General features: G+C 45.0%; 1 protein-coding gene across 4 annotated transcripts in view; it reads right to left on the bottom strand.

Moving 5' to 3' along the window:
- The window catches only part of WIPF1 (WAS/WASL interacting protein family member 1), a 59214-nt gene that overhangs the window by 10589 nt on the left and 25298 nt on the right, over positions 1-23327 (bottom strand). For 3 of the 4 annotated variants that reach the window (XM_080971445.1, XM_080971446.1, XM_080971448.1), the window contains exons 2-5: positions 7757-7844; positions 5126-5255; positions 3020-3184; positions 1-768 (exon numbers count right to left, since the gene is read on the bottom strand). In XM_080971445.1, coding sequence (XP_080827571.1) covers positions 1-768; positions 3020-3184; positions 5126-5255; positions 7757-7807 — 1114 coding nt within the window. In that variant the 5' untranslated portion in view covers positions 7808-7844. Of the gene's footprint in view, positions 769-3019; positions 3185-5125; positions 5256-7756; positions 7845-9369; positions 9496-23327 lie in introns of those variants that run through there. The other variant, XM_080971447.1, reaches the window with a different exon arrangement.

Genomic DNA, 23327 nt, shown 5'->3' with positions numbered 1-23327 from the left:
CTGATCTGCTAGGCGGGTCTCTGACGGGAGGTGGCGGCCTCTCGCCTGGTGGCGGAGGGAGAGGTCCAGAGCGACAGGAACCAGGCAGGCTCGGCGGAGAAGGACACGCTAGCGATATATTCCTCTGCGGAAGCCGCGGCATCTCATCGTTTCCGCCGGACGTCGGTGGAACCAGAGGTGGGCCTGGCCTGCTTGGAGGAGGCGGAGGAGGGACCGGAGAGCCAAAGGATGGCCGAGGCGTGGAAGGAACCGGAGGCCTGTTGTTTTGAGGTGGAGGAGGCGGTGGCAAGGAAGCTTCCCGGTTGAGAGGTGGCCTGCTTCCTGCTGGGGGCGGCGGCGGCGGAGGCTTGTCTTCTGTCGGCCTGCCTGGGGCCGGAGGAAGAGGAGGCCTGTTTGCGAAAGGAGGAGGATGACCCCCTTGCGACGACTGGCGGAGGGACCCTCCGAATCGATTTCCGGGGAAAGGCGGCGGTGTGAGGCCTAAGCTGACTTGCCTGCTGGCTCCCGGCACGGGAGGGGGTCCTCGATTGTACAGCGTTGATGGGACAGGTCTTGGAGTATTTGGCACGGGAGGAGCACCCATATCGGCCCTGGAACCAGGGTCAGGTCTCGGTGGAGGCATTCGGCTCCTCTGTGGCTCTGGAACGGCAGTTCTTTGCCCGGGAGAAGGGCCTGCAAACCGCCCTGCACCACCTGGGAGTGAAAAGGGCTTTGCCGACGTCGCTTTTCCTCCCGGTGGGAACACTGGAGCCCTGCTTCCTGGAGAATCTGAGAATGTAAAGAAATCAGTTTGTCATACAGAACCGAAACCACACGGAAAAGGATGGATTTTGAGCCCCCTACGTATAGCCGCCGATATATGCAAATGTTTACTGCAACGTGGACGGTAGCATCCAAGGAAGGCTGAAGGACTACAGATCTCTTCAAAAAATAAAAAATCCAACAGAGGACGACCGCTGTCAGCGCATATGCAAAGCATGCTCCATTTTCTTCATGCTGTTCGGGAAGCAATGGCTCCTCGATGGTATATGCCCTACTTGACCGACAGCCCTGCAAATACAACTCTGGCTCAATGCAATTTACGTATATTTGGGCTGGCAGAAGGAATTTCTCTTCTGTCCGGTTACTTGCATTTGTCTAGAAGAGGCAGTCTCACAGAAAAACTCGGGCTTGTTAAGTGCCCTGAGATTAAGAGGAGAGCCATAAATAGCCTGTGACACAACAGATAATACCAGCTCTGAAAGACTGTGTTGTATCAAACACAGGCTGAAAGACCTCCTCATGCACTTTTAACAGCACCGCTACATCCAAGCCGTATGGGAGACGCCTGCAATCAGGAAAGTACAAATCTGACCTGCCTCAGCCACTCCAGCTTGTTCCCTGACCCATAAATGCAACCATGAATCAAGGAAACTTTATTTCACAGTGCAGAATGCATACTGTTATTCCTTTTGGAAGCCTCTCTGCTCTGTAAGGTGACTTATTTTTGCCGGCATCATTTTGCATTTTGCATTTAATTGTAAGCCATCCTGGGAAAACTCTCTTTTCCCCATGATGGGTGGTATAGCCATGTTTTAAATAAATATAATAAAAATATTGCTGCGCTAGATAAACCAGTCGTACAAACAGAGACAAAATGGATGTATTTAATGCCAGCATTGCCAAACACACATTCTCCCTTTCTGTCACAGACATGGGTTAATAGCATGTTACCAATAATATATGCTATTCATAATCTATCTAAGTCAGTCTATACTGGAGAAGCAATCGGTCTAGTGGCTTAAATAATACTGAGGGAAGCAGAGTTCAAACCTCTGCTCGGTCATGCAACTTACTAGGTCAGGCATAGGCAAACTCCGGCCCTTCAGATGTTTGGGACTACAATTCCCATCATCCCTAGCTAATAGGACCAGTGGTCAGGGATGATGGGAATTGTAGTCCCAAACATCTGGAGGGCCGGAGTTTGCCTATGCCTATACTAGGTGCATGGGCGTAGCTGGGGGGGGGGGGCAGGGAGGGGCAGCTGCCGCCCATTAAGTAAATAAATAACAGCACTTAACTAACTGACCATCACGTTGCAGATGGCTCAGTTCTGCCCCGCCCACCCTGCCCACAAAAATCTTGTCCCGCCAACAAAAATCCTGGCTACGCCCAGGACTGGGTGACTCCAAATGTTTTGGGGAGGGGGGATTATTGGGTTCTTTTTGTTTTTATTATGTACAGTATTTTGTGTTTTTCTATTGTGATTTTATCTTGTGAACTGCCGTGAGAGCTGTGGGTATAGGGTGGTATACCAATTTAATTAATAATAGCAAGTCAGCTGAATCTAACTTCCCAGAATTGCTATGAGATTAAAATAAGGTGCCCTCACACCTAAACCCCCAAGCTGCATGAATCAAGGGTAAGATGCAAATGTGATAAAGAATAAAATAAGCTAGAGCTGTAGGAGGGAGGGCAGAAAGAAGTATTTGCCTATGATACAGCTTTCAAGGTAGGGAGGCAGACCACCGAGTAGGCGAGGAGAAAAAGAAGATCTGTTTGTGGGTCTTGGCATAAAAGGCAGGTGCTTTGCAGTTTACTTGGCTGCTGTGTTCACACTGGAAAGTGATGCTGCACGCAGTTTCCATACTTATTTGGAGGGAAGGGGAGAGAAGAACGGAAAAGGTGGCAGATTGGGACGAGTGGAAAAGGGGGTTCAGGGGCAGTGAAGAGAGCCTGGATTTCAGGTGAGAAATGGTTCTATGCATCATGTAACAAGCAGCACTCATTCCTGAGAAGGCATTATCAAATGAAACCTCCATTCTGGCCTGCTTGGCACCAAGAAAGCCAGTCAGTCAATAGCTCTGCTGTTCCAGTGTGTGTGTGTGTGTGTGTGTGTGTGTGTGTGTAAGTGAGAGAGAGAGAGAGGAAGCACCCAGGATGGATTTGTTGTATTCATATTTGGCCTTTCCTCGCGTTGGGTAAGCAAGGATGCCAAGTGCAATATTCTGTGCGCCACTGAATGTATTCCCCGGCTTACCGTTATCCCTGTTTGCAGATCGGAGTTTGGGCATCCCTGCCTGGAACAGACCTCCTAAACCAGGTGGTCCTCCTCCACCATAGCTGCCGCCACCGCCGCCGCCACCACCACCGCCGCTGCTGCTGCTGCTCGTGAAGCCACCTCCACCACCAGACCCTTTAGGTTCTGCAGAGACAGCATGGGAAGGGAGGGAGAGCATTTAAACACCATAATTATTCTTATTACAGTGGTACCTCGGGTTACATACGCTTTAGGTTACATACGCTTCAGGTTACAGACTCTGCTAACCCAGAAATAGTACCTCGGGTTAAGAACTTTGCTTCAGGATGAGAACAGAAATCGTGCTCCGGCGGCAGCGGGAGTCCCCATTAGCTAAAGTGGTGCTTCAGGTTAAGAACAGTTTCAGGTTAAGAACGGACCTCCGGAATGAATTAAGTACTTAACCCGAGGTACCACTGTATTTTTAAAAAATGTACGTACAAGCAATGACCAACTGACATGCATACGAAGGGAGGGCCTACGATCAGGCCTGTGTGCACCTTGTTGAACCAGGAAGCGACCCGTAAATGGGTGGTGCACAGCGTAACAGGGCGGGGCATCCCACCGACATGCGTGGGGGGGCGGGAACGGAACCCCCACGTGAAATGGTTGATTGTTCTACCCATCCATACTACCCAAGAACTTTGGGGTGATTTGCAATCAAGGTTAAAACTGTAAAACAGATCAATACCTAAAATCTAAAGCAGAATAAAGATGGTTCTATTAAAACCCGGAATAGCAACAGAGGGAAAAAGCAGATTTAAAAAATGCAAGGAACTTAAAAAACAAAACAAAACACTTTGTGAAAAGTCTGGGAGAATGAAGAAAGGTCTTCACAGCCTAACAGGATCTGTAGGTTATTGGTACCTGCTTTAAATAAAACAATGACTGATCATGCCCCAAGGAGCAGCTGGGGCTGATGGGAGTTGGAGTCCAACAATATCTGGAGGGCCAGTGGTTCCCCAGCCCTGGTCTAGGATAACTCAAGACCATTCAAGTTTTGGGCTATGTACATAACAGAGTGGCAGTGCAAATGTGGATCACACGGACCTGGTTTTTCTGCATGCACTTTTGTGCATACATGAGTGCTTTCAATTGAACTCTGAATATTTCCCATCCACATTTTCTCACCTGTGTGCTGTTGGACACGCCCCCAAATTAGTACCATTTTTTTTTTGCTCTATAAAACTCACTTTTTCCCTCCTAAAAAGTAAGGGGAAATGTGTGTGGGTCTTATGGAGTGAATGCAGGCTGCGCAGCTATCCCACAAGCCAGAACAGCAAGAGGGATCGCTGCTTTCGCTGCGCAGCAATCCCTCTTGCTGTTCTGGATTCTGGGATTCAGAATATTTTTTTTCTTGTTTTCCTCCTCCAAAAACTAGGTGCGTCTTATGGTCTGGTGCGTCTTATAGAGCGAAAAATACGCTACTTCCTCACACACCCTGCATTCCAGAAACCTGAGGTCCATTGTGGGCATGCACACAGGTATTTATTTACCTGTACAATGTGGTCGTTTTCTTATTGAAAACGAAATTGAAACACATATTTTCCAGTATACCAGACTTTCAGAAAACAGTAGGGTGTGTATGTGTTTGAGTGTGTGTGTGTGTGTGTGTGCGTGTGTGTGTGTGTGTGTTTGTTTGTTTCTAGAGTGTCATGCCTGGTCCCAAAAGCATCTAGCCAACAGAAGCAGACAGTATAGATGCCACCCCAGTAAAACAACTCCAGACATAACCCTGCTCACACCTTAGTACTGTACACCCATTTGAAATATTAGGATGGATTTTTCGCCCTCACATTATCCATGGATCAGAAAAACCAGGAAATGAAGGGAAAGTGCAGACTACCACATGGATGAGGACAATGTTATATAGACAACGCAAGAAATATGCACACATGGGATGCATCAAATCCACTTTAAATTGCCAGGTGTACGCAGCCTTTACATGCATACATTCAGAACCACAGAGGAAAACCCTACGCATTTCACAGCTTCAAAACGTCTGGCTAGTGGTGTAGTAAGTATTCTGCACGGTTAACCCACTGAAAGACACAGAAGTACACTTACTATCGAAGACTGGGGCACTCCTGTCATTGGTAACAGCCTTCTTAAGTTTTTTCCCTTTGGTAATATCGGAGAGAAGAGCGTTTCGCCCTGCTTGCTCTGATCTGTTTAAGCTCGGCTTTTCTGTATTCGCCTGCAAAGGAACGATACTAATTATGAAGCAGAACAAGGAAAGATGCATTTAAGTCACAATGATGCATGGTGTAGGAATCACCTTTCTTTTACACCTCAGAGCCAATAGTTACCCAACTATTTTTTTGCAAATCGGATAGATAGCTGTTTGAATACCAAATCAGACCACCAGCAGTGCCAGATTGGCGCTGCCGGTATGTTTATACCATGCCAACCTCCCTCCTGGCCTGTCCTCTCTCTCTCCCTCCCCAATATGCAACAGCCATCCATCTGTCGGGAAGGTAGCAGAGCAGCTCTGCCCCACCCCACCATTTCTGGTGTTCACAATATCATATGGTGGGCATATGTTATATGGTTTAAATACAAAATGCCTAAATGGGGCAGAAGATACAAAACCAATTGTTTGCAACATTATCGTTTTTGTACTTCTTTCCACATGGATGACTCCTTAAATGTTTGTGCAATGACCTTTCCCAACATGTTTCCCCCCCTTAATTGACAGCTGTATGTCAGTCTGGTTCAGAAAGAAAGGTAGGGCATGACTATTTAATTTTTTTTTTTTAAGAAAAGAAAAGCAGCCATTTTCCTTCAGGTACAGCATCCCTCCAGACCCAGTTGTGTTTCATTTTTCTACCAACAGGAACTGGCCTTATACAGAGCCACACCAGTCAGTACAGCATAGAATCACAGAGCTGGAAGGGACTCCAAGGGTCAACAAGTCCACCCCCACTCTTAATCTCAGGGTTGTGGGTTCGAGTCCCACACTGGGTAAAATATTCCTGCATTGCAGGGGGTTGGACAAGATGGCCCTCATGGTCCCTTCCAACTCTGCAATGCTATGATTCATCTACTCTGATTGGCGGCTGCTCTCCAGGACAATAATAAATAATAATAAATAATAATTTTTTATTTATACCCCGCCCTTCCCGGTTCAAAAACTGGGCTCAGGGCGGCTAACAACAAATTTAAAACACTTAATTATAAAAGCAGCATAAAATACAGTATAAAAACATGAATAACAATAAAATTCAAAAATCAATTTAGGGGAAATAAGCATTAGATAATCCCCAGGGCTAGCTGGCTGAATTGGTCCTACTTGGGCCAGCAAAGAGGCCAGGGGAGAATTAGCTGTGGGGTCTCAGAGAGGGTGATCTTCATAAAAGAGGAGGGGGAGGGAAGAGAAGGGAAATAAAAGATCAGGCTCAATTCAAATTAAAGGCCAGGTGGAATAGCTCTGTCTTACAGGCTGGACAGAAGGAGGTTAAATCCTGAAGGGCCTGAGTCCTAGACAACGAGATCCTAGGGACTGAAAGCAGATACTGTACGACCGAGCCACAAACCTTTCCCAAACATGGATGCTGTTATGCATACCACTGCTGATTCTGTGACAATTAGCTGGGACAGTCACTGCTGGACTTTACTACCCCAACATAATATGTGAGAATGGCTCTGGTCCGATGTCAGAACCTGGCAAACGTGCAGCAAATGCCAAGGTCAAGGCATGCAGTGGGACTGATGTTACTGTCACCACCCCTTTCATCCTGTGTGAAACAGGTCAGTGTGCGAAGGGCAGGGGTGCACCCCTAAACATGTGTTAAACACCAAGAACCAGTGATAAGCTGGGACTTTCAGACATACATCTGTGGATGCAAAGTGTATAGCAGCCCTCAATGTCTGTTTCGTGTTGTTTTTTTTTAAAAAACTTGTTCATAATTAAGTCAGTATTTAAGAAGAGACACTTTTAAGTTTGCTGTCTTGGAAACAGACACACAGTTCGTTTGCACAAAGAGAGTCATTTTCCAGATAGAGGCGAACACTTCCAATATCCAAACACAGGATTTCCTGGATATATTTCGAAGGGAATAAAACAGTTTCTTTTAATGCTTTTTATTAAAAGTGCTTAAAGAATTCTGATCAAAGAGCTATTCCAATTTTACAGGCTCCATATTTAAAATCTGCCATGATTGCTATAAAGTTTTGAATTATCTTTTGTTAGCACACACATCTTTTTTTAAAAAAAAGTTTAATAGAAAAAGAAAATATTTTGTATGAGCAACATGAAACAGCTCAAATTTCTCCAGATGTTCCAGAAGTTGACTCACGCCTCTTCAGAATTCCACTAAATAAGCATGTTTTCCCCAAGTGTAAAATCATGTGCAACATTCCTGCACTAGATTCCTACTCCTTTTCCTAAATGTTGTGCACATCATAATAACTCCCGAGGATGCAGATTACAAGTAAGGAGTCAACCTATTAAAAATATTTTTAAAATCAGTTCAATTCCTATTCGGATTCATCAGTTTTTAATTTTATGGTTTATAGTTCAGGTTCAGACACCAAGGATGACTGAGGATTAGAACCTTGCTCTCCCGAGTCTTAGTCCAACTCTCTAACCACTATAACACACTGGCCAAGACCTTGGCTTCATTTTCATTGATCCATACAATAGATAGTGGTTGTTTATCCCCATAAAAATTTTAAAATAAAAAAGTTGAGACTTACCAAGGCAAGTGTTGGGGGAGGGGGAGGAGCTGGAGGAGGAGGGACAGGCATGGTTTAAACCTAAAACGTTCTTCTATCACTGTGAAACCTGTCAAGGGGGAAAAAACACCGTTTTGTAACTTCTCAGAAATGCTCTGCTGAGGGGCAGTCCCCTCCTTACACATTAGTAAATGTATAGATAATGACAAATCTGAACCGCAACAACTGAAATAACCTCAAAGTTTTAAGCAACAGACACACCACCCTCTTGGGTGGTACACAGCTTTTTAAGGAGAAAAGGCCCTTCCGAATAATTAAAATTATGATGCTATTATAGCCTTGGACCTCAGGAGAATGACTGAAGAGCTGATATTTTGTCAAATCAAGCAAGTAGGGCTATAAGGAACAGGGCAGAAGAACTTAAATAAAGAATGGAGATTCTTCATCTCAGGGTCGTGGGTTTGAGCTTCACATTGGACAAAAGAATCCTGCATTTCAGGGGGTTGGAATAGATTACCCTCAGGGGTCCCTTGCAACACTACAATTCTCTCTCTCTGCCAAATGTATGCACCTGACAGGGTTGTCAGGAGACTAAAATTCATAGAAAAGATCACTGTGTATACCACCCTGAGTTCCTTAGAAGGGTGAGATAGAAAATGAATAAATTAATGAATAAAATAAGGGGGGCTAAAAAGGGGAGGGGGGTATTGGTACTTAGCCTGCCGGAAGAGTGGCAGAAAGTGAGGAAAGAGCATTTGTGGAGAAAGTCACCTCTTTTATTCAAAATATACATGCTTTAGTATTGCAACCTCAGAAGCAGAAAGCCAGGAAGAATACAGTGGTACCTCGGGTTACATACGCTTCAGGTTACATATGCTTCATGTTACAGACTCCGCTAACCCAGAAACAGTACCTCAGGTTAAGAACTTTGCTTCAGGATGAGAACAGAAATCGTGCTCCGGCGGTGCGGCAGCAGCAGGAGGCCCTATTAGCTAAAGTGGTGCTTCAGGTTAAGAACAGTTTCAGGTTAAGAACGGACCTCCGGAACGAATTAAGTACTTAACCCGAGGTACCACTGTAAATAAAACATGCTCTAGGTAACAGCAACCGTGATCGCTCATTACTTTGGGGTGCGGCAGGAGAGGAAAAATTCAATGGGGGGGGGCCCTCAAATACTGTACCAATGTGTTTTTGCACTCAATTATTTTGGAAGGGTGGTACTGGAAACAACTGAATCACTTCTTCCCTGCTCCAACTAAAGATTTTGTGCTTCCTATAGTGCTCCACCCCCACTCTGTGTCCAGAGGAATTTTAAGATCCCAAGATTTACTTCTCTGGAAGTAAATGCTTGAGAAGGTTTAATTTTTTTGAGAGGTGGGGAGAGGACACAACATTACCTGCGGTCACTTCCAGCTAATATAATTTCATATTATCTGTCCCAATAGCTTTGCCATCCATTCTCCCTCACTCTCTCACCCGATGAAGAAAGAAAACAATTACAGAAACACTTTAAAGATTGACTACTACAACAATAGAAGAAGGGGAGGGGGGAATCTGCTTTCAGGATTTAAAAAACACTTTTTCTAACTACAGCTTCAAAAGGTCAATGACAATAATAATCTAAAAATATATACTTAGGTCACGTAACCATCGGCCGAATTTCCGAACTACTCCAGAGTTGTGCACGTTGCAACGCTCATCACTGCAGCAAAACAGATACTATTCTCCCTGTGAGCATTTTACACCTAAAGATCAAAATCTGTAGCACGTTAAACTAAAATTTGTTCAACTTCCTGTTCAAAAATGGTCAACAGGAAAATTAAGTTCTCACAGCAAACCACAATCATCCTGTTCAACAGCTTCTTCTTTTTCCACAGCTGCAGTGGCCTGTGGAGTTCTGTGTCATACAGCCAACCATTTCTTGCCTTAAAAATAAATTTAAAAAAACCTTAGCTATATTAGTTCTTTTCTCAGGCTTAACCATTTCAGTCAGAACGATAAGAGGCTTCTTATTTAATTGCCAGAAGCAAATTGGGGTTAGGATTTTTGTGTGAATTTTTAGCAAGACTGAACAACTTGATACGGAATGAAGATTACCCACCAACTATAATAATAATAATAATAAAAATAAAATAATAATAATAAAATAATAATAATAATAATAAAATAATAATAATAATAATAAATAATAATAATAATAATATAATTTGTTACTTATACCCTGCCCATCTGGCCGGGCCTCTCCAGCCACCCTGGGCGGCTCCCAACAGGATATAAAAAACACAATAAAATATCAAACATTAAAAACTTTCCTAAACAGGGCTGCCTTCAGATGTCTTCTAAAAGTCAGATAGTTGTTTATTTCCTTGACATCTGATGGAGGGCGTTCCACACGGCAGGTGCCACTACCGAGAAGGCCCTCTGCCTGGTTTCCTGTAACTTGGCTTCTCTCAGTGAGGGAACTGCCAGAAGGCCCTTGGAGCTGGACCTCAGTGTCCAGGCAGAACAATGGGGGTGAAGACGCTCCTTCAGTTATATTGTTTAAGGATTCATTTCGGGAGGGGGAAAAGTATTTTAAAGCTGAGGATGCATTGCCTCATCTCTAGGTTTTCAGAGATGAGCTTTCATGAACGGGATAAAAAATAGGTATTAAGATTATGACAAGAAAATTAGGCAGGCTCGTCTCACCAAAATCAGTAAATTGCTCTGATTTTTAAAAAATTGGAGGATTCCCATATGGGACAGCTGCATATTCCTGCATTGGAGGGGGTTAGACTAGATGACACTCAGGTCCCTTCCAACTGTACAATTCTATAATTTTATGAATGTTACAAGGGTCTATGATGTTAAAAACTATTTTTGCTGATTAGAGAGCTTAGAGGTGGGGCAGGGAATCTGTGACCCTCAAATGTTGCTGGTCAACAATTCCCATCATCCTTGACCATTAATTATTATACTTCCCTTGAAGGAAAAGTATGATTAATTAATAAATGGGGAGGCCTGCTTTCTTTTATGCTTCCCTCATACTTAATAATTTAAAAACATTTCAAATACCTCAACTTCTAAATTATTAACATGCTCGTAAACCCCCTTGCGTTATATATCAGTTGGTCTTTCACGTGGCGGCCTCTGTAGACTTAAGTCGACAGCATGTACCTAATCAGCCATTTTAAAGCAGCCATTCTAGAGACATTTAATGTAAATGGACCACAGTAGCAGGCAGCTCTCGGAGGTTTTACTCATTTCCTGCACGATTAATCTCCAAGCAGAGAAAAAGAGGAAGACTAAATGGCAGCATAGGAAAAACAAAAACAAAAAAAATCCATAAGGCTGACAGAACTTAGCGGGGGGGGGGGGGGAGAGAAAAATTAAGTCAAAAGTTTAAGAGTGGGCATTTTCCTGCCCACTTTTTCTGCTCCCTGACACTAAAAAAAGCAGCCTAAAGTCTAGTTAAGTTGCTCTGTGTATATGCATGTACATACAGAGAGAGATAGAAAAGGGAGGGAGTCAAGTGTTGAAAAGATTCATCAACTCAAGTGAAGTAATGAAGAAGGAAGCTATCATTAGGTCCAGTCGTGACCGACTCTGGGGTTGCGGCGCTCATCTCGCTTTATTGGCCAAGGGAGCTGGCATACAGCTTCCGGGTCATGTGGCCAGCATGGCTAAGCCGCTTCAGGCGAACCAGAGCAGCGCACGGAAACGCCGTTTACCTTCCCACCGGAGCGGTACCTATTTATCTACTTGCACTTTGACGTGCTTTCGAACTGCTAGGTTGGCAGGAGCAGGGACTGAGCAATGGGAGCTCACCCCATCACGGGGATTCGAACCACCGACCTTCTGATCGACAAGCCCTACACTCTCTGGTTTAACCCACAGCGCCACCCACGTCCCTTCATATGTTGCTATGAATACAATGTTATTTGGAACGACTTTATACAGAATATAGTAGGTTATTGAAGACTGGAGGAAAGACCCTCTTAAGTACATTAGGGTGGGCAGGGGAAGGACTAGACCATGTGAAAAATGAACATGAATTTTAGCTGCGGTTCATTCATTTTCAGCTTTGTATTCTTGCCACAAAAAAGCGCACCTAGACATTTCGTTGTGCCTATAACCTAGGTTTAAGGTGCTATTTAGCTCCTAGATTTATATCTGTTTCTAACATTGCTGAAGTCTGCTCTAAATATGGGCTGCCTAAAAGCCATTTGCTCAAAACACACTTAAAGCCCGTTCTACCCACATGCACCCTAAAGAACCATAACCTAGGTTTAAGGTGCCATTTAGCTCCTAGCTTTCATATCTCAGTTTCTAACACTGGTTCCACTGTCTAATAGCTCATACTGTCATAAAGGTCTTCCTGATGTTTAGTTGGAATCTGCTTTCATGTTATGTTTTCTCCTTTCAGTATTATGTTTTCTGGTAGTTCCTTTACGTTTTTCTCCAATGCTAGTTTCTGTGAGATTTTACTTTCTTGGGCTCCATGATCACTGCAGATGGTAACAGAAGTCATGAAATTAAAAGACGCCTGCTTCTTGGGAGAAAAGCAATGACAAACCTAGACAGCATCTTAAAAAGCAGAGACATCACCTTGCCGACAAAGGTACATATAGTTAAAGCTACGGTTTCCCCAGTAATGATGTATGGAAGTGAGAGCTGGACCATAAAGAAGGATGATCACCGAAGAATTGATGCTTTTGAATTATGGTGCTGGAGGAGACTCTTGAGAGTCCCATGGACTGCAAAAAGATCAAACCTATCCATTCTGAAGGAAATCAGCCCTGAGTGCTCACTGGAAGGACAGATCCTGAAGCTGAGGCTCCAATACTTTGGCCACCTCATGAGAAGAGAAGACTCCCTGGAAAAGACCCTGATGTTGGGAAAGATGGAGGGCACAAGAAGAAGGGGACAACAGAGGACGAAATGGCTGGACAGTGTTCTCGAAGCTACTAACATGAGTTTGACCAAATTGCAGGAGGCAGTGGAAGACAGGAGTGCCTGGCGTGCTCTGGTCCATGGGGTCACGAAGAGTCGGACACGACTAAACAACAACAAGTTTCTGTATGTGAACTTTCCTAACACAACAGTTTGCTTTCATTGAATGCAAATTCCTTGCTACCCTTGGCCATGATTCTCACGACACCCTCCTCAAGCACAATTGGCTGGCTTGGATTTGCCATTGCACTGTGAACAGCTCCCATCAGCTCCAGCCAGCACGGCCAATGGCAAAGGAGGATGGGAGTTGTAGTCCAGCCACACACCTGGAGGGCCATTTGGTCCCCATCTTTGGCCTGCGAGGCCCCTTTCCAAGCTCTCGCATGCCTGTGCAAACGGTGAGCTCGACGAGTCTACTGAAGTTTAACGCAGTGAAAAATTGGCATTTGTTGGGCTGTTAAAGGATGAGGCGGCACATGCCGAGCGCTGGTAAACAATGTAACTACCCATTTGCATGCACAATTAAAAGCTCCAGCAGGTACGATGGCAGGGCGATAGCCTTAAATGTAGATCCTGCTCTTTATTGCCGTCAGGAGTACACTTTGCTCTTCTGCAAGACGGGCTCTTGCTGCTTAAACAGGTGAACCAAAACAGTCCAACAATCTCCCCAGATACATTCCAATGGAGACCTCATATTGAGGACATCGGCTGAAATAGAAGTAACTCCGTCATGTGCACTGCGACTATACCTCTGTAGATCTAAGTGAACAACAATGGCCCCAGTATTCAACACCATTAATTAATTAATTAATTAATTAGTCACCTAGTTAATCTGACTGGGTTACCGCAGCCACTATGGGTGGCTTCCAAACAAATTAAAAGACAGTATGACACCAAATATCATTTCCTTACCTGTTCTCTCTTTCTATTGAGCCTGAACTAGGGCTGGGTAATAATAATAATAATAATAATAATAATAATAATTTATTTATACCCTGCCCATCTGGGCGGCTCACCACAGAATATTAAAAACATGATAAAACATCAAACATTAAAAACTTCCCTAAACAGGGCTGTCTTCAGATGCCGTCTAAAAGTCAGATAGTTGTTTATTTCCTTGACATCTGATGGGAGGGTGTTCCACAGGGTGGACGACACTACTGAGAAAACTGGTTCCCTGTAGCTTCACTTCTTGCAGTGAAGGAACCACCGGAAGGCCCTTGGAGCTGGACCTCAGTGTCCGGGCTGAATGATGGGGGTGGAGATGGGCCTTTCCCGGCCATTGTGGCCTTCGCACACTGCACAAGCACCGGTTTTCCTGTCAACATTTCCAAATAAAATGACAGCAGTACTCCCAGGAAGTCTAAACCAGTCTCTAAATAATTCTGCGCTGCGGTGTTCAACGGCATAAGCTTACAGGTGTTGTTAAAAATGGCTTTCTGCAAACATACAGCTGATTTTGATGGTCTTCAGCAATGCCAGGGTTCCCCCCCCCCACATGCTGGCCCCTATCTAGCATGGCATGGTGAGAAACTGCTTGTAGCAGGCAGAGGTTGCATACGTGGCGACACAGTTCCCCTCTGCCTTGGAAGACTGATGCGTCACGGCTTCACTGTGAAGGGGCTACATCAGAAGTGGGGAACCTGTGTATCACCCTTCAGATGTTGCTAGATGACAACTCTAACCATCCCTGACCATCGGCTGTGCTGGATTGTACTGTCTGGCACTGAGGGCAAACAACATCAGGAGGGCCACAGGTTACTTAAAAGGTAAAGGGACCCCTGACCATTAGGTCCAGTCGTGGCCGACTCTAGGGTTGCGGTGCTCATCTCGCTTTATTGGCCAAGGGAGCCGGCGTACAGCTTCTGGGTCATGTGGCGAACCAGAAACGCACACAGCGCACAGAAACGCCGTTTACCTTCCCGCTGGAGCGGTACCTATTTATCTACTTGCACTCTGACGTGCTTTCGAACTGCTAGGTTGGCAGGAGCAGGGACCAAACAACAGGAACTCACCCCGTCGCGGGGATTCGAACTGCCGACCTTGTGATCGGCAGGTCCTAGGCTCTGTGGTTTAACCCACAGCGCCACCCACTTGGTTACTCCCAATTACAGTGGTACCTCGGGTTACATCCGCTTCAGGTTACATCCGCTTCAGGTTACAGACTCCGCTAACCCAGAAATAGTACCTCGGGTTAAGAACTTTGCTTCAGGATGAGAACAGAAATCATGCTCTGGCGGTGTGGTGGCAGCGGGAGGCCCCATTAGCTAAAGTGGTGCTTCAGGTTAAGAACAGTTTCAGGTTAAGAACGGACCTCCGGAATGAATTAAGTACATAACCAGTGGTACCACTGTACATTCAACAGGAGGCCTGTGACTGCACAAGCCATCTCCACAAATCTGCATGACATCTGCAGGTGCAAGTCGTTCTACCTGTATCTCAGTAGGGTTTGGTGTACATCTTCGTGCATGGAGGGCAGAGCTTTGGACCTGCCCTTTCAGCTGCTCACCCTCCACCACATAGCAGACTCTTCTGCACGTATACCCAGGAAAAAGGAGGCTTTTTTTCTGCACACCTAAGGCAATTGACAGGAGACAGGGCAGGGCTCTCTCTGTAGCTGCCCGACGCTGCACCTAGCAACTCCCATGCCAGCCATGGGGAGGTGGGAGTTCTGTCACAAGGACTCCTCTTTCAGGGTGCCTCACTGGATAGGGCTGAAACTGTGACAACCTTATTTGTTATGCCTGCCAGCACGTTGAGGTAGCAACTAACGCACAAACCTTGCAATGGCGGTTGTTGAGAAAAGAAATGGCAATAGCTGGGCTTCAGATACAGAAGTGGCTGCATGGCAAAAGGAACTGCAAAAAAACCCCAGCACTGCATATGTCAAAAAGAGGTATGTTAAAAAAGGTGAAAGAGTCGTGCTACAAAGGATCTAGACCAGGGGTCAGCAAACTTTTTCAGCAGGGGGCCGGTCCACTGTCCCTCAGACCTTGTGGGGGGCCAGACTATATTTTGGGGGGGAATGAATTCCTATGCCCCCCAAATAACCCAGAGATGCATTTTAAATAAAAGGACACATTCTACTCATATAAAAACATGCTGATTCCCGGACTGTCCGCGGGCCAGATTTAGAAGGCGATTGGGCCGGATCCGGTCCCCGGGCCTTAGTTTGCCTACCCATGATCTAGACCTGCGACTGCTGCTGTTCTGATCTTTGCATGTGCACACACAGAGAGAGTCAGATTTTCTGCAATCTTCCCACCTCTGTGAAAGCACAAGAGGGCAATTATTTGTTGACCTATGACAAATCAAATGCACTGTAAAATCAGAGAACTGTAGAGATCCCAAGGATCATTTAGTCCAACCCCCTGCAATGCAGAAATTTCAAGAAGATCATAAATGACAGACAGCCCTCCAACCTCTGCTTAAAAACCTCCAAGGAAGGAGAGCCCACAGCCTCCCAAGGGAGACCGTTCCACTGTCTAGCAGCTCTTACTGTCAGAAAGCTCTTCCTGATGTTCAGTCGCAATCTTCTTTCTTGTAACGTGGACCCATTGGTTTGGGGCCTACCCTCCAGAGCAGGAGAAAACAAGCTTGTTCCATCTTCCATGTGATAGCCCTTTCGGTATTTTAAAATGGCTATCACATCTCCTCTCAGTAGCACCTTAGAGACCAACTAAGTTTGTTATTGGTATGAGATTTCATGTACATGCACACTTCTTCAGATACCCGCACTGCATGCACACGAAAGCTCATACCAATAACAAACTCAGTTGATCTCTAAGGCGCTACTGGAAGGAATTTTTTAATTTTTTGTTTTGACTATGGCAGACCAACATGGCTACCTACCTGTAACTATATCTCCTCTCAGTCTTCTCTCTACTAGGCTAAATATACCCAATTCCCTCAACTGTTCCTCATAAGGTTTGGTTTCCAGGTCCTTGATCATCTTGGTTGCCCTCCTCTGCAAACATGTCAGCTCAGCTTGTCAATATCTTTAAATTGCGGTGCCCAGAACTGGACACAGTACTCCAAGTATGGCCTGACCAAGGCAGAATACAGTGGGACTATTACTTCCCTTGACCCGGACACTATACTTCTACTGATGCAGCCTAGAATAGCATTTGCTTTTTTTGCTGCTGCACCATTCTTGCATGTTAAGCTTGTTAAGACTCCTAGATCCTTTTCACATGTACTACTGATGTTCCCCCACCTTATATTTGTGCAGCTGGTTCTTGCTGGCTAAGTGAAGAACCTTACATTTGTCCCTACTGAAATTCATTTTGTTTGTTTGGGCACAGTTCTCCAATCTGTTAAGGTCAACTTGAGTCCCGATTCTGTGGTAATGGCTCCCCCTTCCAGATTGGCGTGATCTGCAAATTTGGTTAGCTTCCCCACAATACCTTGAGACAAGTTGTTTATAAAGACGTTGAATACCAGTGGGCCCAAAGCAGAATCCTGCAGCCTCCCACTTGTCCCCATTTTTTCAGGATGACAAGGAACCATTAGTGAGCACTCTTTGGGTTCAGCCAGTCAACTAGTTGCAAATCCACCTAACAGTTACCTCACCCAGTACACATTTTTCCAGCTTCTCCACAAGAATATCATTGGGGACTTCGTCAGAAGCCTTATGGAAATCAAGATATACTACTACATCCACAGCATTCCCCTGATCCACCAAGCTTGTAATTTTTATCAAAAAAGAAATATGATTCATCTGGCATGACTTGTTTTCAAGAAATCCACGTAAATAGAGAGCAAACAGAAATGGCGGTTTCAGAGCCTTTGCCCAGCGTGGCATGTTTAAAGTATGGTACTGAAATACTGGGCACAGCTCCTTCTCCTCCTCTCCAAAATGCAATGGGGAGGCCGCCAGATGAGAGAGGGAGGTGCTTAAAGCTCCTGAATAGATTGTACAGTCATTAATGACCACCCGATCCTAAGGAATCTGACTCAAACCCCCACTGATTTCATCAGGACCTTCCTCTAAGGTGCTTCAGTTTGGAGGGTTTCATAGTCCATGGTTTTGCAAACTAAAAAAACTTGTCTGGAATCCCATTTGGATAGGAAGTGTTAGGGAGAAGTGTTTTGCTGTAGAAAAACAGCTGACGGGAGCAAAGGTTAAGTGCTCCCTCCCTTTGTTGTGATATGATGCCCTCCTAGCATCATCAAAAGTGGTGCCTGGGCTGACCCTGAAATATAGACGTTTGGCTGGAAAAAAGTATACAGAGAGCCATATGAGTTTTCCACACAGCGTAGACTAAAGCTTTCAGGAAGAAAGCCGCCCTCTATATAATTTGTCCCATGTGTTACATTCACCACCAGAACATTTAACAACATGGTATGGCAACTACATTTTGGATAAATATTACAGTTTCAGGAATTTGGCTAAATTTACATGATTTCCCCCCCCCTTAAGTGTTCGAGAGAGAGAGAAATCACCTGTATGATGAATCTGCTTTGACCAGTTAAGGGAGATTTTTTTAATGTGAAGCTGTATCCTCAGCTAACCTTCCAGCTGTTGCAGTCTATTGGTTGGAGGGAGATCATGCAAACTTCAGCATTCAAGCTTGTGCGCAATACAGACAAAGGGAAGGAGAGGAGCTGAGTTTTGACTTTAGCATATCTTCACGGGAATTAGGAAATAAGGGGGCAGGGGAGAAGTGAGGGAATAAGCAACATACCTTTCATCTCTCTTTTTTAAAGGATAACGCTGTAAGTCCCAGCCCCCCACCATATGGATTCAAAAACTAAGGCCATTGTTTAGCAATGACTGCCAATGAAAGATACCTTTTAAATACATATTTGAAAGTTAAGTTTTTAACTTTTAAAATAATAAAACCATTTGCATTGTGTGTGGATTTTTAAAAAAAAGTCAAATACAGTGGAACTTCTAGTTATGTACCGCTCTGGGTACGTAACTTTCGGGTTACGAATGTGGCAAACCAGGAAGTGTATACTTCCAGGTTTCACTGCGCATGCATGAGCAGAAGCACTCTGTGTGCCACACACATGCGCAGAAGCGCTCAATTGCGCCGCGTGCACAGAAGCAGCGTCTCTGCCTACGGGCTTTTCAGGTTGCGGATGGACCCCCAGAATGAATTCACCGTATTTTTCGCTCTATAAGACGCACACGACCATAAGACGCACTTAGTTTTAGAGGACAAGAAACAAGAAAAAAAATTCTCTCCCTCCCTGCGCAGCGCCTCTCCAGCAAAGCGGGAGGAGAAATGGAAGGAGCTCCGTTTCTCCTCCCGCTTTGCTGAAGGGGCGCTGCGCAGCTTTCCCTTCAGCAGAAGGAAAGCTACGCAGTGCCTCTCCAGCTAAGCGAAGTCAGAACAGCAAGAGGGATTGCTGTGCAGCGAAAGCAGCAATCCCTCTTGCTGTTCTGGCTTCTGGGATAGCCGTGCCAAGTCTCTTCTGGGCAGCGGGAGCGCTCCTCCCGTTGCACTGAAGAGGCTTCGTGCGACTATCCCTGAAGCCAAGAGAGCAAGAAGGATCGGTGCGCACCGATCCCTCTTGTTCTCCTGGCTTCAGGGATAGCTGCGCAGCCTGCATTTGCTCCATAAGACGCACACACATTTCCCCTTACTTTTTAGGAGGGGAAAAGTGCGTCTTATAGAGTGAAAAATACGGTAATTCATATCCGGAGGGTCCACTGTACAGTCGTATCCTGGATCCCGAACAACTTGCGAGTCAAATGTTTCCGCTTCTGAATGCCAGAAACCCAAGAGTGTTCCAGTTTGTGAACATTATTTGGAACCCGAACGACCAACAGGGCTTCCGACTGGCTGCAGGAGCTTCCTGCAGCCAATCGGAAGCCGCGCTTTGGTTTCCGAACGTTTTGGAAGTCCAAACTGCTGCACAAGGGGGATAATTTTTGTCAGGCTTACAGGAGTGGAGGGAAGGGGTAAACAAGCCCTTGCTATGATCCCGATGAAAAAATTCTCCCCTCTCCATTGCCTTGCACATATCATTATACTTATAAAATCCCTGTATGTGGTTGTTAACCCCACAATTAACATAATGTCTACTTCAGCCCTTAAAGGTCACCAAGTAGCAAGCAAGCGTCCCCACCCACAAACCACACCAATCTGAATACATAACCAACTAACAACTTTTGTGTATGTGCTCTGCACATGCCAACTCATTGAATTCCCAAAGATACTTCTTCACGTTATCTCAGCAGTCGGGGGTTTAACAGAAGCAAATTTGCCTTTGGGCTTTGAATGACACCTGTCACACGTGCCACTGTGGTGCTTTAACTACATCAAATCATGCTGATTATAGTAAGACAAGATACATATTTTTAAAGTAATCCTAGGCGAAGAGAATGCTCTCTCTCCCGATTTCCACCAGGACCACAGCACACAGGTAGCGGAGGTCCAACTCCTTCCTCCCTCATCACGACGCAATGGGATTCCCCCCCCCCCCATCGCTAACTGCAGTACCATGCACTGGAGAGAGGTGTTTCCACTGAGTCCGTGGCTGTGGAAGGAAGTGTCAAACCACTCCTTCCTGGTGAGCAAACTTTTTGAGTTCTCCAGAACTCTCCCTTTTGCTAAACATTCAACCTGAAGATGAGTTCTGGAGGACTTAAAACACTACTTAGTACATCCCCCCCACCCCACCCCAGATTTTAGGCATAGCTGTCAACCGTCCCTTTTTTTGCGGGAAATTCCCTTATTCCAGCGCCGTTTCCCGCTGCTTCCCACTGCTATCCCGGATTGTTAGATATCCCGTAAACTGTCCCCAGGACAGGTGAGGCTGCTGATCCCTTATTTTCGAGGCTGCTAATCCCTTACTTTCAAATCTGAAAGTTGACCGCTATGATTTTGGGTGGTCCAAAGAAAGATACTGTGGCTTTTGAATTTCATCTCGTGGAACAAATACACAATCTCTGGCTGAGCACTGAAATATTTCAGATTGTTCTCCTGTTCTCACCATATGTGCCTCTATTCTAGTTCCAGCTCAGGGAGAGAAAAAAGGTGAGTCTCATCAATCAGCAGGGTTTTTTGGGTGGGTAGAGGGGAGACACCAGTTTAATACCTTGCAAAATAAGCAGAAAACTTTTAATAAAAGCAATTCAACTTGCTTCCTGTTTAGCTTAAGCACCTGCAAAAACCACAAAGAACAGTATGAAAAGGCCTCTTCTCCTCCCTGTTAACTTTTAAATTTTATTTCAATGCTGCAATGCTGCCAGTAGGGATAAATATTTTGGCAGCACCAGGCAAGAATGAATTTGTTTTAAGCTTACTTACTTTTCTATTTAGTTTCTGCCATTAATAAATGGAAAACTGCATTTGCAGAGATTGAGGGGCGGGGCAGGGGAAATCTTCTTTGCCAGAATAAAACTGGAATACCAGAACTCGAAGCCTCCTGCCCATAATTCTATGCATGATTTATATATTGTTTCAGATCCTACTTCGTCTGAATCAGTCATCCCCAACCTGGTGCCCTTCAGATGTCTTGCCATATAACCTCCACCTGGCTGAGACAGAGATTGGCATTCTAGTCCAAAACATCTGGAACACACAAGGTTTGGGGAGGTCTGGACAGTAATCCTAACCCAGATGATAAAAATCATCAATTTCTGTTTCGAGCATGTTTAGGGTTAGGAATACCCACTCAAAAGAGTGTTATTCAACTGACATTTCCAAACTACTTGGAACTTTGGAGGTGAAAGAAACCTTGCAAAACATTTACTTAGGAAATATACCAAAGGAAACAAAATTTCCCTGGCTATTAGCCTGGGGGAGAAAACAAACAGGCAATGCGTATGCACATGCACAAACGCAGCCGAAATTGGGCCAAGCATTTAATGATATTTTTCTATTGTCTGACCCCATACAGAAGCTTCTTTTAGAAGGGGCCAAACACAGAACTTCATAGCCTAGCAAAACTGCAGGCTTCTAATGGATCGGCTAAAAAAAAAAAAAGGAAAAAAGCCAAGACACTTACTTAATTTGCACACTAAACAAATTCACTTAAACATCTGGCCCAAGGCTGGCTGGCAGGTCCCAAACGCATCTTTGAAAAATCTGGGCAGCAGTTACCTTTTCCGAGAAATAAAGCACACGCGCTAATTTGTTAGAGAGACTTTGATCACGCCAAGACACCTGCAACTGTAGTTCTTTGGAGCTTCAGGACAGCTGAAGAGTAGGAAGGCTTGGGTTTGTGGAATGCCTTTGCAAGAAGCTGCTGTACAAGGAGCATGAAACCTTCTATCTACCCCACAGAGTTGCTCCCCCCAAAGCAGAGATTTGTAAGGGTTACATAACCAAGGTTGCCATCACGGAAAACTCACCCATGCCCTTCCCTCCTCGTGCTGATCATTTGTCCCTATTTATTTACGTTTTAGAAGAGTATTTGCATCCTTCATTTGCACTGTCTAGTCTAGCCTCTGTGGACCACAATTCCCAACATCCCATGTCAGTTTGGCCAAAAGTCAGGGAGTTGTGGTCTAAAACATCTGGGGAAGAGTACCACATTGGCTACTTCTGAGCTAGTTTGTAAAGCATCACACTATAGTCTATTGTAAAAATTAAAAAAATTATCAAAATATGACAGAGAAAGGAGGTGTTTACAAGGGCCCCGGAGAAGGAGTAAGCAGTGTGTGTCTATATAGCAGGCTCTTTAAAAAAATAGCAGAAATCGCGGTTTGCACCTTTGAAAAGCTAATAAAATAATACACAGATTTTAACATCTCTAAGCAGCAAAGTTCGGCAGATGTTGGACATATGCCAGGGCATGGAGCCCACTGCCAGAACCACTTAAACTGTTACTTTACATTTTACACTTCTATAACTAAAGTTATGCACTTTACTTAACGCTCAATTAGCTTCATAATAACATTCCTATTAATTATTTTTTGTTGCAAACCAAAAGGGCAGAAAAGCACAACTAAAACACACACACACACACACACACACACACACACACATGCAACTACTCCCTCTGAACACAAAACACCCACCAGCCACTCCCAGGGACAAGACTTGATTTCAGACAGGTGCGGAAAGGAGGGTATCAGGGCAAGGGCAGCTGTGCAGGGCACCTACAGGTGCCAACAGGAAAAACATGCTAGTGGGTCGAATGAGCTCTGGTGGCATGCAGGGCTATGCAGGAAAAACAAAACACCGAGGGCTTTCAGAAAGGTGCAACTAATAGGAGCACTTTATTAACCCCAATTCGCTTTAATTACAATTCCACCTAAGCTCCAGGACAGGAGCCTATTGAAACAAAACAGCGTGGTAACTTAAATAACCGGATAAATTATATATATAAAAAACCTCGGCTGAACTGCCACACAATCTGAAGTTAGGGAAACGGCTTTAAAGAAAACCCACACTGCCCACTTTTCAAACTGCTTTTCTTGTGCAGGCTCTTGCATCTATAGCACAAGAAATAACACAAGAAACCCAGCTGATCAGATGAAAGGTCGATCTAACTCCGTGTCCCGTTTTCCCAGAACCATCTTCCAGGTGCATGCAGAAAGCCCTCTGCTGTTACGTGCAGCGTTCAAAAGTCGCCAGGTGCCAGTCGCATTTCGGCCTCTTGTGACCAAGTGAAGATGCTCAGGTGGCAGGATGACACCTGATGTCTCCACCATCTGGAGGTGCCACGCCTGGAGATCATTGGGTCTTGATCGTTTTCA

Source organism: Podarcis pityusensis, assembly GCF_964106645.2.
Source record: "Podarcis pityusensis genome assembly, chromosome: 1".
In the NCBI taxonomy this organism is placed as follows: Eukaryota; Metazoa; Chordata; class Lepidosauria; order Squamata; family Lacertidae; genus Podarcis; species Podarcis pityusensis.
This window is presented reverse-complemented; position numbering and strand designations above follow the sequence as displayed.